This window comes from Protopterus annectens, chromosome 8.part0, assembly GCF_019279795.1.
Source record: "Protopterus annectens isolate FY-2018-M chromosome 8.part0, PAN1.0, whole genome shotgun sequence".
Taxonomy (NCBI): Eukaryota; Metazoa; Chordata; order Ceratodontiformes; family Protopteridae; genus Protopterus; species Protopterus annectens.
In genome coordinates, this window is record NC_056741.1 from 1,809,945,016 (window position 1) to 1,809,962,682 (window position 17,667).

General features: G+C 42.5%; 1 protein-coding gene across 1 annotated transcript in view; it reads left to right on the forward strand.

Moving 5' to 3' along the window:
* The window catches only part of HYDIN (HYDIN axonemal central pair apparatus protein), a 6,673,197-nt gene that overhangs the window by 6,024,126 nt on the left and 631,404 nt on the right, over positions 1 to 17,667 (forward strand). The window contains exon 76 of the mRNA XM_044079523.1: positions 3,505 to 3,703. Within this exon, the coding sequence (XP_043935458.1) occupies positions 3,505 to 3,703 (199 nt within the window). The remainder of the gene's footprint in view (positions 1 to 3,504; positions 3,704 to 17,667) is intronic.

Sequence of the window (17,667 nt, forward strand, 5' to 3'; positions counted from 1 at the left end):
CATAGAAAGCATTGGACAGAGTAAGTTTGGATTTTATGAGGAGCGTTTGCCTTCCCTGATACTATAATATGGTTAATTAGGAGGATATGCAGGAGATCTGAGACAGAAATTAAAGTGGGAGGGTTTATCTTTGATATATTGTGCCTGAAATAAAATAATGGACTCATAAATTCAAGGATATAATTGGTATGGCAGTCAAGAAAAGTTTACTTTTTTTGCAGACAATATTATTTTGATCCTGATAAAATCAGAAAAGGACTGCTCATTGTTATGGAACATTTTTAGGCAGTTTTAACTCTTTTGGGTTATAAAAATTAATGAAGATAAAACAAAGGCTTTAGTTTTAAAATGTGCACTCAAGCATGAATTGGTCAGAAATACCCATATTTATGGGGACATGATAAAATGAAGTATGGATTAAAAAGGATTCTGTAATGGCAGCTAAGGTTATGTGGGAAGAGAGTAAACAAAATGTAATTAAAAAAAAATGAGAAACTAGAAACTCTTGTTTTTGGATATGAATAGCAGGATACAATCAGTAAAAATGTTTTCAGTCCCTTTAGTTTTATTTACAGGTCAGGCATTTTTTTATTAACCAGAGAAGAAGTTCTGGATGGTAATTAATAAAGAGTTGAAGAATCTTATCAGAGAGGAGAAAAGGGTATGGGTTGAGTGGTATAACATGATTCCAACTTTTATTCCAAATATTATATTTTTGAAGCTTCAAAATTTCGAACCTCATATGTTCTATAACATATGAGCGAAACTTGAAACTTCGAATATATTATAAAAACATAAAAAACAAACACTTACCTTAATGCTCTGAGCAGGGAGGGCAAGCCCCCCTGCAACCCCCTACTCAAATATACCAACTCTGAGACCACACCAGTGCAGAAAAGAGAAATTTTCCCATTCCGCGCATACGAAGCCATTGCCTTTCATCTTCAAACTTTTCAAAGTTCGATCATATGGTGTCAACCATATGACATTCGAACTTTGAAATGTTTGATAATGTAATAGAGACCCCATCCAATAGTACAAAGTTGTTTAGGATTACCTGATTTGAAGGGTTATTTGAGAGATACACAGTTAAGGCTTATATACAAAACACAACTGAAAAGCTATAATTCAAAATGGAAAGGGATGATGATGAATCGGGGGGGGGGGTCAAGAAATAAGGAGATAGTGGAATTGTGGGTGAAGATCCTTAAGGAAAATAACAGCCATCTGAACTTAGCCAATATGAGAACCGAGAAAGGAGATTTTGCCAATAAGGTTGACTGTAGTTAGTCGTACAGAGAATAGGTAAGAAGGGGATGCTATTTACTGGAGAAAACTAACAAAGGAACGAAGGTATTGGGTGAAAATAACTAGAAAGAGAAGGGTAATATAATGGGAAGCGGCCAAAAAGACATTTGGACTGCAGGCTACATACTACTTTGCCTGTCAGGGATTTCTATCAGAGTATAATCAAAGAGAAAGACATATGGGAATCCTAAGTCTGGTAGAGTTTTTAGTTGAATCTAGAACAGAATCTGCTGTTGAAGAAGGGATAATTTGTAGGACATATAAAACATTGCACAATAACTGTAAGAGATAATCAAGGGAGGTTAGAAAAGGTTGGGAAGGGAGACTGGATAAGCAATTCTCAAGGAAACAATGGGAAAACATAGTCCAGAAGATTTAGGATTCTTGCTTGGAAGGATTTGTGTAGGAATTCGTATACCCCAAGCAGATTCCAAAGAAATTTTCCTTTGGTAGGTGCAAATGGTGGTGTGATGGGGAAGAAAGAACTGAGAACATATCTTTTGGGAGTGTAATGAGTTTGCACACTTTAAAAATTCCCTACAGAGAACTCTGTCAGAAATATTTGGTGAGCAAATGGGTGTAACTAAGGAAATGATTCTTTGAGCTGTTATACAAAATCTGAATTGCCCAGACATAGTAAGGCATTGAGTTTAATTTTGTTGGCTGCCAAAAAAGCAAATACTAGAAAATAGAAATCAAAGTCTAAACCAACTGTAGTTTTGAAGTACTGAGTATTATAACAGAGATAAAATAATTGGAAGTGGGATCTTTAGAAAAGGGAAATTGTGGGAAAACTACATGCAGAATAATGTTTTAGAGAAGTGAGGTTTAAGGGGAGGCAGGAATTGATCAATTAATGCATTGTTGGATTGATTATAATTCTACAAAAGAATATATGCGATGTTAATATTGTTTTTCTTTTATATAAATGTTTGCCTATGTCTTAAGTGATAATTAGTGGTGGTTAAAAAATTCTGCTGTAGAATGCTAGTCGAGTTGCTTATTTGTGCTTTCATAAAATTAATACAATCTGTTCCTTGCAGTTTCTCTGGTACAGTAGAAAATCTAAGATTTTCCCTATGCACTGTCTTCTGTTTTCTAATTCTGACACTTTGTTAATGAGTTCTTCTTAAGTAGTGTCATGCTAGCCAGCGTTTTTTTTTTTATTTCAGTCTGAGAGTTTGGTAGTTTTATCAGTTCATCTGAATTGCTGGTCAAAGCTTCTATTTTTTCCAGCCTTTTGTTATATGAGTTGATGTATGCCTTCAGTATTTCACTGATTTTTAATTAACTTGAGTACATTTAGGGTATTTTTCCTCTAAATTACTGGAAGCCATCTCTTATACCAAAGATCATGCTTGAGCTGCTTTTTGCTGAACAGCTGTAGGATTCCTCCCAGCCAGTGTATTCTCTTGTCTTTTTCTGGTTGATTTTCTTTCAGGTTCTCTAAATTTCTTCTTTGCTGGCATACAGGCAGTATACTTACTAGCCAGGAACTATTACTGAGGCTGATAATATTACTGGCTTTTATTTCTCATACAAAAAGTGTGTCAAATTGAAGTGTCTGTCAACCTTTAAAGTACTTATTTCTCCAGACAGGCACCTCACTGCAGTCCCCTGTATGTGTATGTCAGTTCTAAGATTTCTTTTTTCACATTTGGAGAACTGAAATTAAGCTATTGATTAGTGTACAGACATTTTGGATGTCTAAAGATTTTTCAGATCTTAAGCAGAGTGATAGTGACATAATCTTTAAGCTATCTTCCTTGTTGATAGAATACCATGGAATAGTGGCAGTCTTTGTAAAAATGCATCTATACAATATGACTGTGATGGGTCACACTCATTCTAAGACAGAAGTGAGCATGTAAGTAGAGTTGTTCTCATGTGTTTCACAAGTGCATTCTTAGAATTATAACTTTTTTGGCCACATGTGAAAATGGGCAATGCATACCCAGTGTGTTGAAAAGGTAAATGAAAGGGAATTTTTACTAGCTTAGTCTGGCTATGTGCTGTTCGCAATTATGTCAAGGTTTTGAAAACAACAGTTTCATTTCTGTTTGCATTCTTTTATACCATCTAGAGGTTCTCAACAACAGTGCAGCATAGATAATAGAAATGTGCTATAAGGAATACCATGTATAAAGATGAAAAGTAACAGTTATTTATTTCTCTCTCTTCCATTTTCTTATGCAGCCTAGATTGTCTCTTTACCAATACATCCCACCTGGGGGTTGCTTTCCAGTCTGAAATTCTGTCCCCAAAAGGCACATTGGAAGTTCCTATTACTTTCTACCCAAGAGAAGCTATGCAATACCATGAGACAATCATCTTTGAAATTAATGGGCTATCCCGACAGAATGTGGAGGTCTTAGGGCAAGGCACTGAAATGAAGGTAGGTATAGTTAATAATAAAACTGCACAACAATCAAGATACCTTAATTAACTGTCTCAGTCCTTTCAACCTAAATAACATGACTCAAGCCAGAATTTGAGAATACTTTGATCATGTCCAAATCATTTTATACCAAACATGACTGAGATAATATAGAGAAAAAAATTAAGACAGATGTGTCTTATTCCCACAGAAAGAGTTTTCTAGAGTATCCACCAGTTGATTGATTCAGAGAGTTAAGGTTCCATGTTTGTTGGAAGTTAAGGCACCTTAATATGATAAAATCTGATGATGTCATTTTCATTCATTCCGCAACTGATGGGTTTGGATCAAAGACTCGGATCCGACTTGGACACTTCTGCCAGCTCATTGGATCCTAGAACTCTCGAGCTCCTCCCTTTACCCATAATGCCCCACCAATATAACGCACCTCAGATCTCATTTGCTGCCATTAGGTATCAGAGATGGATTCCTAGCTCTCAAGTGGGTTTCTTTTTAATAAATTTCATATTTCTCCTTGTTGCTGGTGTTGTGAATCAATGAAATTTAGTTTTTTGCCTTTCTTTTTCCTCCCTATCCATATTTAGTGTTATTAGCAGTACTTTCTCGCCTTTCTAGTGCTAGTTACTGCTTCTTTTGGTACCTCTGTTGTAACCATAGCTGGTATTCTTTTGTACTCCTTTGAGTACTTTGTCTGCCATTGCTGGTAGTTTTTCCTTCTTTTACTTTTCTCTTATATAACAAAAATTCTGTTTGTATAGTTTAAGTTGTTTCCTTGCAGTGTAATAGTATCACACCTTGACTTTTTAGCTAATACTTTTGTTGTGTTTAGCTGTGCTTGGTGTGTAGTATTGTAAAGATGTCAGAAAAACCCTCTGGTTCTAAAAAGTGTATTTCGTGTGGGCTTAAGTTTCCAAATTCTGATGCCCACAGGGAATGTGTGTATTGTTTGGGTCCAGCACACCTTGATGTTAACTGTGACATTTGCCCAGGTTTTAAGTCTAGGGCCTTGATTGACCACAAGAATAAATTAAATCTCCAGGATATCTTGCCCTCTACTACTACTTTGGTGGCTGGAGCTCAAACCCCTTTAAAAAAGTCAGACAAATCAAAAAAATGACACTCAAACTAAAGACATGAAGTCCTAGAAATGGTCTACAGCTCATTCCTTGTCTTTGGCTTTAGCTCCCTCATCAGAAACCCCTGCCAAGATTCAAAAGAAGTCAGATCCATTAGTCTCAGATCCAATAACTCAAAAATCAAGTTTCCCTTGGATCCATACCCCACCCCTTCCATTGGATCCAGCCTCTTCCAGGCTTCCCTCTCCATTCCTAGAAGAATCACCTCAAAGGCATTCTAAGCTTCCCTCCAGTACATCTCTTCAGTCCTTCAGAAGTCTTTCAGAAGAGGATGTGGTTTGGATGGTGAAGTTCCTACAAGAACAGATACAAATGTGGATTCTCCCAGCTCCAATCCCCTCCAGGCATAGGAGCTGACATCCATCCTCTTCCCCTCTGGTATATCTTTCTTAGATCCATCCTTCTGTTTCAGAGCCATCAGATCCAAAATTTCTGGGGCTGTCTATGCTGGATCCAAAAAATACTTACTTTTCAACTCTAATGGTTCCCCTAAGGTGACCAGCTCTGAATGTTTCAAAGCTGGAGGGCTCTTATAGACAAAGCATCAGTGCTGGATCAGGGGGCTAGAGTCAACTCCAAAGCTTTCGGAGCTGTCTCTTCCCATTTGAGCCTCGGTGTTGGATAGCTTGGGTCCAACTCCCTCCTCAGGTGGAGTGCAGTTGGAATTGCAGAAGCCAACTATCTGAGAGGTTTTGGCCTTTGGGCCATTGACTTCTGTTTCTTCTAGGCATTCTAATTTCAAGGTTGTGGAGAGGTATTTTTCTTTGACTAGAAAACAGACATCTCTGCTCCTATTGGATTAGACAATCCTGCCTCATTGTGTTCTGTGTTCTGAGCCTCAACCATCTTTTCCACTGGGACAGCCAGTCTGAACGAGTCTCCAGCCAGTCCATCAGGGCATTGTTATCTTGTCTGATACTTCCCCAGAACACTCCACTGTGGAAGTCCCACAGAAGAGGATGTGCAAGAGCAGGCACTTAGATTCCCCCCAGGAATCTTTCACAGAGGACACTGATTTTGATGAGGGGAAAGGGCCCCCAAGATCAGCAGCCCCAAGAGACATCCTGGAGCTCTTAAAAAAATAAAAAGGTGGTTGGTCTTCCAGTACCCTCCTCCGAAGAGGAATTGGTGTTCCTGGAAGCTTTCAGGTCTGGCCCATCTCCTTCTTGGGTGACCCCCCCCCCCCAGCTGATAAGTTCATTGACATAGTCTCTTTGGAGGTGTGGAAGGAGACAGACAATGTTTGGCCAGTACCTAAGAGGCCGGATAAAATACTTGCCCACCCTTAATGACTGTATACACTGTAGCAAGGTAGTACCAGTTGTTGCCATGGTTGTGGCTGCTACTACAAGAAAGGAACTAGCAGAGCAGAGTTCCTCTGTCCATCCCCCTAACACAGAGTCTAGGGCATTGGACAGATTTGTGAAGTGTGTTTATGCTTCGGTGACCTTAGCTCTTAGGTCCCTGAATTACTTGTCACAGTTTATGAGGCTGCAAAGAGATTGGATCAGAGAGCTTATCAAATCACTTTTGGGGTCCATGTCCTCTGAGAATGGAAACGGAACTTCCTCGCAGTTGAACACCCTCCGATCTATCTCAAATGTGTCCATGAGGTTGATCTCCCATACTGTGGATGGTACCTCACAGACAGTGGGTTCAGGTGTAGCAATCAGAAGAGATGACTGCGTGTGCCTGTGTGATTTTGAAGAACCATTTAAGTCTTCATTCATCAATGTGCCCTTTGATGGATCTTCTCTTTTTGGCCCAAAGTTAAGGGCACACTCTTTAGTTGTGAACAAGAGGGAAAGACCTTCTATTCCATGGATGTATTTTTTCTACTCCTCAAAGGTCTTTCTCTAGGAATGAGTGAGGTGGCAGGAAAATGTGGTTTAAAAATCCCAGTGTCCTTTCTAGGATTCATGCAGAGATGGTTCCCCCAGGGGCTGATGGGGGCACTCAAATAGAAGATGCTATCCTCATAGCAGAGGTAATCTGCAGAACCAGGGCTGTAGAGGTTCTTTTTCAGATAGGCCCTATCAGTACTCCTGATAGGAGCCACGACTGTTCCTCTCTGGAGGCAGTCGGGTGTCATTTATCCCTGCACCAGAGAGCCTGACTATTGATCACAAAAGATTTATTGCAGAGGATTACAAACAGAGCTTATATCATACCATTTTCCCCTACCTCCCACAATTATAAAGAAAATCCCTGATGTTCTACCCAGTCAGAGGAAAGCAGCAGCTCTAGAAATAAAGAAGCTGCTTGAAAAAAAGAGTAATTTAAGAGGTCCCCCCCCAGGCCATAGAGGGTACAGAACTTACTCAAGATTTTTCTTAGTGCCAGAAAAGACAGGAGACCTGAAACCAATTCTGGATCTCAGCAAATTGAATCAATTTGTTCACTATACAAAGTTTTAGATGGTCATAGTTGAGTCCATTTTGTCTCTGCTGCAAAAGGACGATTGAATGTGTTCGAGAGATCTTCAGGATGCATACTATGACATCAAAATGAACAGACACTGCAGAAGATAGCTGCAGTTCCAGCTGGGAGACTGTTATTATCAATACACAGCACTGCCCATTAGTCTGACCATAGCCCCCAGGGTGTTTCCCAAATGCATGACAGTGGTAGCAGCTCATTTCAGACTGCTGGGATTCCTGGCATTTCTTTATCTAGACAACTGGCTCCTTACTGCCCAACCAGGCATTGACTACTACAAGCAAGTGATTACTTGTTCCAGCTGTGTTCTTATATGGGAATAACAGTCAATTACAACAAGTCTCATCTCACCCCACCTCAGAGCATGGAGTTCATATTTGTTCATTTGGACACAGTCAGTCATATAGCCTGTCCTTCTTCCAGTCAAATAAACACACTGTAGTCTCAAGTAAAGAAAGTGTTACAGAATTCATCTCTTCCAGCTCAACTGATATTACAAGCTTTGGGTTTCATGGCAGCAGCTATCACCCTTGTTCCATTGGTCAGGTTCCATATGAGAATGCTTCAATGAACTCTGTCGATTCAATGGTCCATTCTCCAACATCCATTATCCATACCACTCAAAATCACCCAAGCATGTAAAAAATATCTTCTGTGGTGGATTCATTCAAATCAGCTCCTCAAAGGCCACCCCTTTATTCAGCCCCTACCCAAGGCCATGCTTACTATAGATGCCTCCCAGCTCAGTTGGGGGGCACTACTAGGGAAGGACAGCTCATGGTATGTGGTTCCCCAAGAGGTCTAGATGCATATCATTGTCCTGCAGATAACAGCTGTCATAGCGTTGCAGGCCTTTCAAGACACTCTCCCATCTGGGACATTTGTGATACAAATGGACAATATGTCAGTGGTCTAGTACATCATCAAACAACCAGATCTTACCCTCTTTGTCGAGAAGCTGTGAGAGTATGGCAATGGGTGATCTCTTCCAATCGCTTTAAAATAGCAACACACATTCCAGGGAAATCAAGTGTGATTGCAGACAAACTAAGCATGCCCATCTTGATGCCTCACAAGTGGTCTCTCAACTTCAATGTGACAGTGAGAATTTTCTGTCAGTGGGGCCAGTCATGCTGTGATCTTTTTGCCTCACCCCTCAACAGCAAGTGCAACAGGTTCTGATCTCTCTATTGGGGAGTGACCAATGGATGCTCTAGCTCATAAATGGCCCTCGTTTCCTGTATACTTTTCCACCCTTACCTCTAATTCACAAATTTCTTCAGAAAGTAGTACAGTTGAAGAGCACAATTATCCTTATTGCACCTTTTTGGCCTCATCAGATTTGGTTCCCGTACCTCTGGCCTCATCTTTGACACCTACCATGGATGCTGGATCCAGCACCACACCTCCGATCTCACCCAACATGCATGACTAGTCTGGACATAACAGGCCTCAAACTGACTGCATGATTTCTCCAGTTCCACTGATTGCTATATAGCCCAGCCCCCCCGGTACATCTTATTTTGCTATCTTCCCATAAGGCTTCTACTAGAAAAACATACAAGAGTAAATGGAAGAGATTTGTCCTCAGGGCCTTAGCAAAGATCTGGGCCCTTTTTCAGCACCTGTACCAGCCATCCTTAAATTTTTAGCTTCAGTCTTTGATGAAGGAGCTAGTTTTTCAACTATTAGAGTTCAGTTTGCCATTCTGATTTCCACTTGGGTGAAAATAACTACGTTAGCTTCTTTTAAGTTGTGCAAGGCCTTTCTTAAGGGAACTTTTTTACTTAGACTTCAATTAAATGATCCTTGTCCCCCTTGGAATTTAAATATAATGCTTCAGACCTTAATGTAACCTGACCTAAAATTTTTATCTTGGAAAACGATTTTTCTAGTGGCTATTACATCAGCTAGAAAAGTATTTGAACTCCAGTCTCTGTCTTCAAAGCCTCCTTACTTAATTTTTTTAACAAAGACCATGTGGCATTCTGAATTAGCCCATCCTTTTTGGTTAATGTAGTTTCTGAGTCAAATATTAACCAGGTCATTAATCTCCCAGTTTTCTTCCCAAATTTTTCAGACAAAGGAAAGTAAATGTTACATCTGCTGGATGAGCATAGACAACTTTGTTTCTACCTTCATAGAACCAAACAGTTTAGGAAATCTGACCAGTTATTTGTTTCCTTTTCACCTACCAGATTAGGCAGTCCAGTATCTAAAGTTACATTGACCAGATGGTTGACTGACTGTATTACCTTTGCTTTGGCAAATTGGGTTTATCTTCACCAACACCTCCTAGGACCCATTCAGCAAGCTCTATAGCATTTTTTTCTGCCTTTTGTTCCATAGCATCCTGAAATGATATTTGTGCAGCTACAATTTGGGTTAATCCACATGCATTTATTGCTCATTACAAGTTGGATTTGATTTCTAGAAATAGAGTGGCATTTGACTCAGCAGTGCTCTGGAATATCCTTCCTTAGGGGTCTCCCAGGGTTGTAGTAGCTGGGTACACTGTCCTACTACTTCAAGAATGAATGAAAATGTCAACATGAAATAAAAAAATTTATGTACTCACCATAATGTTCCATCTTTGTTGTCCATTTTCATTCTTGCTCAATTCCTTGCCCACCTGCCCCCTCCTTGTTTGCTTCTGGATAGATCTAAGAGTTGTACAGGAGCCTCTGTTCATTGTTTGAACCCCAGCTTACCCTTCTCTGTTCTATGTTTGGTATTTCCTGCTATAGTTTCTCCTTTTATATCTGGGGGCAGCAAACTCAATCTGAGGTAGCTTTTATTGAGCACTTCTCATCACTGTTAAGTTTTAGTCTCATGCTACAGTATAATAGCAGTCAATGCTGACTATCACAGAACATTGTCAGAAACTAAAACCTCATTAAAAGTTGATGTTAAGTTGTCTATCTCGCCTTCATTCTTGCTGGATGGGTTCGGAGCCGAACCTTGGCTCCGACTCGGCCACTACTAAAGCTCGAGAGCTAGTTCCACCGGCTCAAGGCTCCCCTATATCCCACAATGCTAGGCGGCAACTACTCAGATCTCGTTTGCCACTTAGCTGACGAGGTGCTTTGTTCCAACCGGCTCTGCAGGTTAGTGAATTTTCTTAGACTTTTAGTCAACTTAGACCCCTTTAAATTTGTTTTTCTAGTATCCCTTACTTAGTTAGTTCGATTCCAGTCCCTTTCTTTCGAATCTTTCCCTTTAATCCTTAATTTTTTCCTCAAAATCCCCCTTAGGCCTTAGGCCCCTTTCCCACCCCTCCTAGTATTTGGAGTGAGTGTTTGTGTGGAAACTTTTTCCTTGGTTAAACTGGTGTGTTTGTGTGAGTGACTCCTGTCTTTAGAACCATGTTTAAAGAATCTAAGGTCTCAGGCTTTAAGAAGTGTGACTCGTGCTGTCAAAAAATGTCTCTGACAGATGGTCACACTTCTTGTGTCTACTGCCTGGGACCTTTGCACATGCAGGACTCATGTGCTGTTTGCCATGGTTTCAGCCCTAGAGTCCTGCAGGAGCAGAAAAATAAGCTCATTTTAAGGGGCTTATTGAAGCCTGAGAGTCCCCCAACTCAATCTTCGGGGAAACCCTCCAAGCCTTCCAGACCGTCGGCTCCAGTATCTGAGTCGTCTTTTGGGGCTTCAAAGCCTGTTCGGACATCGGCTCCGGCTGGAGCCGATGATTCTCGAACACATGTTCCTACTGTTTCCTCGGCTCCGGCCGGAGCCAAGGTAGACACCGCTGAGTCGGCTCCGATTAGGTTATCGGAACCGACTTCCAGGAAGAGGTCCAGATCACCATCTATTGGCTCTGTTCATTTGGCTCCAGCATCGCCATTGTTGTCTGAACGGAGCCATAGATCTCATTCCTCTAGGTCGTCGAGACTTTCAGACCATGACCTGCAGAGGGTGGTGAGTCGACTTCTCAAGTCCAAGGCACTGGCCCAAATGCTTCATAGCCCGACTCAACAGTAGATGGCTATTCCCATCACTCAGAATGTTCCTCCTCTGACTCCTTTGAGTTCGGAGCCGGGGCTGGTTGGACCCAAGACTGTGGGTGCGTCGGTACCGATTCCTTTGTCTTCGGCGCCGTCGTCTGCTCCGATTTCTTCTTTGGAGGAATCTCGGCACTGGACTTCCCTTGTCGGCTCCGAGGGGGCGAGTGGCATCTGACCCTTGTCCGACCCCGCTCTCCCTCTCGGTGCTTCGGCGCTGGTGAGTTTGGCTCCGACATCGACCTCAGAGCTATCACTGTCAGTGCTGGGGGAGGTTTTCAGCTTTTCGGAGCGGAGACCTCTGGCCCTGCCTGACAGGGGTGCCTTCGAGGTCATGAGGAGCATGTTAGAACCTGGTTCAACCCCACAGTCGGCTCCATCTGACCCTCCCTCCACGGTGCCTGCGGTGATTTCTTCTCACCCCCTCATCCCGGATCGTAGAGAGCCAGCCCCTCAAGTATCCCCAGTGGGTATCTCCTCCTCTTCCGAGGCCTCTCCTGACCCTGTAGGAGAGCCCCCTAGGAAGAGGCAGTGCAAGAGGAAGCACATTGACTCCCCTGAGTCTGTCACCTCTGACACTGATTTAGGGGATTCTGAGGGTTCCCCCTCTGAAGATGTCTCCTTTGCGGACATCCTCAAAATCTTGATACAGAGGGGGAATTGTCCAGCCCTTAACCCATCAGAGGATGAATCAGTGTATCTTGAGGCGTTTGGCCCTCACCCTTCCACCTCCTGGGTGTCCCCTCCCTTTGACCCCCTCATGAAAGTGGTGGCAAGGAAGGCTTGGACGGCTCCTCACTCAGTGGAACCCACCCCCAGGAGACCGTCAAAATTCATCACTGCCCCTAAGGATAAAGAATTCTTAGCCAAAGGCGTCTCTGTTGATGCTATGGTGGTGGCTGCAGCCACCAAGAAGGAGCTAGCTGATCCTTCAGTACCTGTCCATCCTCCTAACAAGGAGTCTAGGACCATGGACAGGTACGGTAAGCAGATGTTCTCGTCAGCGACCTTTTCTATGCGCTCACTGAATTACCTGTGTCATTTCACTCGTCTCCAGAGGGATTTGCTCAAGGAAGTGAGTGAAATGTTAAAGGATCCATCAGCTGCAGGTTTTCAGGATAGGATGAACTCTCAGCTGGCGATCCTCAACTCAATAGTTAACTCCTCCATGCGCCTTCTTTCATACGCGGCGGATGGAGCGAGTAGAGCTGCAGGTACAGGCGTGGCCTTACGTCGGCATGCCTGGATGCGGCTATGTAACTTTGCAGACCCTTTCAAGGCGTCCTTCACTAACTCCCCCTTTGATGGATCATCCCTCTTTGGTCCTCAAGTGAAGAAAACCCTGACTAGGTGCGAGGTTGAAGGCAAGACTCTCTCTGCCGTGGGAGTCCATTTTTCTACTCCTTCTAGACCTTACCCCAAAGGTCAGAAGGGGGGAAAGATGTGGTTCCGCAAACAACCACAGGGAGTCTTGCCTGACGCACAGAGTCGGTTCCCCTCTAAAGGCAGAGGGGGGAACAATAATAATAGACGCCATCCTAGAGGCAGAGGGGGCCCGCAGAACCAGGGTAGCAGAGAAACTTTCTCTGACAAACCCTTTCAGCACCCCTGAGGGGCTGCCCGGCTGTCCACCTTCGGAGGCAGTCGGGGAAAGATTATCGCTGTACCCAGAAGCCTGGCTTTCCCTTACCCAAGACAAGTGGGTACAGTCGATCATATCCGAGGGCTACAAGATTCCGTTCATTCATATCCCAAGACGATCCAAAAGTTCCCTTCCAGACGTTCCACCCAATCAAAGGGAACACGCAGCGCTAGAAATTTCAAAGCTGCTTTCAAAAAGAGCTATTCAACCAGTTCCAGCAGACCAACAAGGATCCAGAATCGACTCCAAATTCTTTTTGGTGCCAAAGAAAACAGGGGACTGGAGACCCATCTTGGATCTCAGCAACTTGAACAAGTTTGTCAAGAAAACGAAATTTCGGATGGTCACGCTGCAGTCCATTCTGCCCCTTTTGGGGCGGGACAACTGGATGTGCTCTATAGATCTCCAGGATGCGTACTATCACATCAGAATGAACCGATGCTCCAGGAGATTTCTCCGCTTCAGGTTGGGAACCAGTCATTTCCAGTTCAGGGCCCTACCCTTTGGTCTCACTACAGCACCCCGAGTGTTTACCAAATGCATGGCGGTGGTTGCCTCTCATCTGAGACGGCAAGGATTCCAGGTGTTTCCATACTTAGACAACTGGCTCCTAACAGCCCCCACCAAGCATCTTCTTCTTCTTGCCAGAGACTACACCTTACGCACATGTCAAACACTAGGCATTTCCATAAATTTTGAAAAGTCTGTCTTGTCGCCTTGTCGTGTTATTACCTTCATAGGCGCAAATCTAGACACAGTCAACATGTCAGCCAGACTCACAGAGCAAAGGGTAGCAGACATACACAGACAGGTCTCTCTTGTCTTGCAGAGCAACAAGGTCAAAGTCAGACTGGTCCTGAAGGTCTTAGGAATAATGGCGGCGGCTATCCCTCTCCTCCCTTTAGCCCGCTTCCACATGAGAATCTTACAATGGATGCTCTTCACACAATGGTCATTCCAACGACTTCCAATGTCCCACTCTATTGCGATAACTCAATCATGCAGGAATCATCTCTCTCGGTGGATCACATCCCCCCAGCTCTACCTAGGAAGACCTTTCGTTCCCTCTCCTCCGGTTGCTACATTGACAATGGACACCTCCCTGATCGGGTGGGGGGGCATTACCAGGGCAGGACGGTTCAGGGCATGTGGCAGCCTTTCAAGTGCCACTTGCACATAAATGTCCTAGAGATGAGAGCAGTGCTTCTAGCATTGCAAGCCCTACAAGACTCTCTTCCCAAGGGAACTATAGCAATTCAGACAGACAACATGTCTGTAGTGTGGTACATCAACAAACAAGGCGGAACCAGATCTTACCCCTTATGTCGAGAGGCACTCAGACTGTGGCAATGGGCGATTTCTTCTCAGCGATTTCTGTTAGCAACGCATATTCCCGGGAAGTCCAATGTGATTGCAGACAAGTTGAGCAGGGCTATTCTCATGCCTCACGAGTGGTCTCTGAAGAATTCAGTGTTGGAGGAAGTTTTTCAAAAGTGGGGCCGGCCTTGCTGCGACCTTTTCGCTACTCCCAAAAACAGCAAGTGCGACGATTTCTTCACCATCTTTCCCCAACCAGGCCACCCCAGCAGAGACGCTCTAGTCCACGATTGGCCCCGGGGACTTCTATATGCCTTTCCACCCATCCCACTGATATCTCAACTAATTCAGAAAGCCATCGCTCTGAAAGCCTCCATGATCCTCATTGCCCCTTACTGGCCTTGACATATTTGGTTCCCATTTCTTCACCGTTATCTGTTGGAGCAACCTTGGCATCTGGACCCAGTTCCAGACCTCTTGACCCATCAGTCGGGTCAGTTGCACCACTCCCTTCCCTCTCTCCACCTCATAGCGTGGTTACTCCAGTTCCAGCTTTAGCCAGGCTTCCTTTAATATCTCACTCAGTTCGAGATATTTTGATAGCTTCTCATAAATCTTCCACAAGGAAGATTTATAATAGCAAATGGAAATGTTTTTCCTGTTGGGCAGAGTCAAAGAATATAGATCCTATCACTGCCTCCATTCAATCTATCCTGGATTTTCTAGCCGAACTTTTCCACTCAGGTTCGTCTCCGTCTACCATCAAAGTTCAATTGGCGGCTATATCTAACTTTCATGTAGGTGTCTCAGAGTCTTCCATTATGGCTCACAAGCTCTGTAAAGCCTTTCTAAAGGGAGTTTTTCTCCTCAAACCACCTATCAAGGATCCTCCTCCTCAATGGGATCTGAACTTGGTTCTAGCGTCTTTAATTCTCCCCCCCTTTGAACCTGCGGCTTCTTGCTCAATGAAGTTACTATCTTGGAAAACACTTTTCCTGGTAGCTATTACTTCAGCTAGAAGGGTCTCTGAACTCCATGCTCTGTGTAGTCGACCCCCTTATTTATTGTTTCATAAGGATAGGGTATCCTTACGTACTAATCCTTCCTTTTTGCCTAAGGTAGCTTCACCAGCAAATTTGAATCAAACCATTGATCTTCCAGTGTTCTTCCCTAACTATTCAAACAGATCAGAGCAAAAATTACACTGCTTGGACGTTCATCGCCAACTTAGGTACTATTTAGACAGGACCAAACAGTTCAGGAAGTCCGATCAACTGTTTATTTCCGATCAACTGTTTATTTCCTATGCGGAAGGTAGAATGGGCCTTCCAGTTACTAAAGTGTCTCTCTCTAGATGGCTTACTTCGTTGATTACCTTTGTTTATGAGATCAGACATCAACAGTTGCCATCCAAACCCAGAGCTCATTCAACTAGAGCTTTAGCCACATCTATAGCCTTTCAAGACAGACTGCCTATTGATTTGATTTGTTCTGCAGCTACTTGGGCCTCTCCCCATACCTTCATTTCTCATTACAAGTTGGACTTAGCCTCTAGAGGTCGAGCCAACTTTGGTTCCACTGTTCTCAAGAGTCTGTTCCGATAGGCCACCCGGGACAAGTTGCTAGGGACGCGGTCCCATCCAGCAAGAATGAAGGCGAGATAGACAACTTAACATTTAGAAGTTATGTACCTACCATAACGTTCCATGTTAGTTGTCTTCTTCTCGCCTTCTTTCTTGCGTCCCACCCTCCTTCCCCCAAGCCTGGACAGACCTAGAGGATTGTTTTTCTGGTGATCTTCTCATCTTTGTTTTCCCACAGCTTGTCCACCTCTATTTCCCTTTGTTAGGTTTAGGATACCTTACCCTCAGGTTTAGAGGTGGATTATTTCTCCAGGTTTTGGAGCTGCCTTTTGTTGCTTGGTCTAGCTATCAAACGAGATCTGAGTAGTTACCGCCTAGCATTGTGGGATATAGAGGAGCCTCGAGCCGGTGGAACTAGCTCTCGAGCTTTAGTAGTGGCCGAGTCGGAGCCGAGGTTCGGCTCCGAACCCATCCAGCAAGAAAGAAGGTGAGAAGAAGACAACTAACATGGAACGTTATGGTAGGTACATAACTTCTAATTTTTTAATAAGACATGTGGCAAAGCAAAGTGTCTGTCAGCTTTTAAAGCCCTTAGTTCCCCAAATGGACACCTCACGTCAGTCTACTGTGTTTGTGTCAATTCTAAGAGTTTTTCAGCTTTTAAAGCTGTAAAACAGTTTTCACTCCTACATATTTTAATGGTGGTACAAACAGGAGATAAAGCACTGTGCGCTATAAAGAATTAAGATCTGATTTCTCCAGTCATAACTCTTATTACGTATTCTTATCATAGATGTCAAGACTCACCTATTGAGCTTTTCTTCACTCTTTAGGTGAATTTTTTGACATGCATGTCTTGAACACATAAGTTGGTTACAATCAGGGAACCAATCCTAATTCTCTAAATCACAGCTAAAGTGCCAGATTTTAATCACTCTACTCGAGTCAGCAAACATTATCACTACTCTAACAAGATCATCAAAATTTTACCAACATTATAAACCTACTTATTTGAAACAAAAGATGTAAGGCAACGCCCTACATCCTAAACCTTTTAGTACACTTAAACAAAATGTATTACTTTCATAAACATAAATCTCTCAGTTATACAACACACTGCACAAAACTAAAGAAATAAAAAATATATAATGAAACAGAATGAAACCATGACAACAACAGTCCCCAAAGAAAACAAAATACATTCAAAAATTACAAAATGCAGTCCCTACTCTAATACTATGACTCACACAGTATATTACAATAATAAAACACATTTTAAGAATAAAATATCAATAAATATAAAAACACTTGAATAACCAGTTAGAAAATCAATGTATTTAAACACTGAAACATTACACATAACCACATATCATACATTTCAATATTGAAATACTAACAAATATAAAAATGCTGAGTTAATCCGACTTCCAAGATGACTGCAAAATAATCAACAGGTAGATTTGAGCTTTCCCATTGTGAAAACAGAAAATTTGGAAAATAGCAAATAAAGGTTATCAGTCTGTTTAGTCACTATATTGACTGGGTGTCAGCAATGAAGAAATCAGGAGAAAGTAAGAGAAAATCCACCAGAAAAGAAGAAAAAACCTTGGTAGTGGAGAAGAGTCTTGCAGCTGTTCAAAAAAGAAAAAAAAAACAGTTTCAGCTTTGGTAAAGGAAATCTATTCCAGTAATTTACAGAAAAAAAATAAAATGCATTCCGGAGGTGTTTTAAAAAAGTGAGACACTCGAGGAATATATATAAGCAAATGACAACAAGTAGAAAGAATGGAAGAAACTTTAAGTAGTTATTTAGATGAGCTGGTAAAACTGTAGAGATC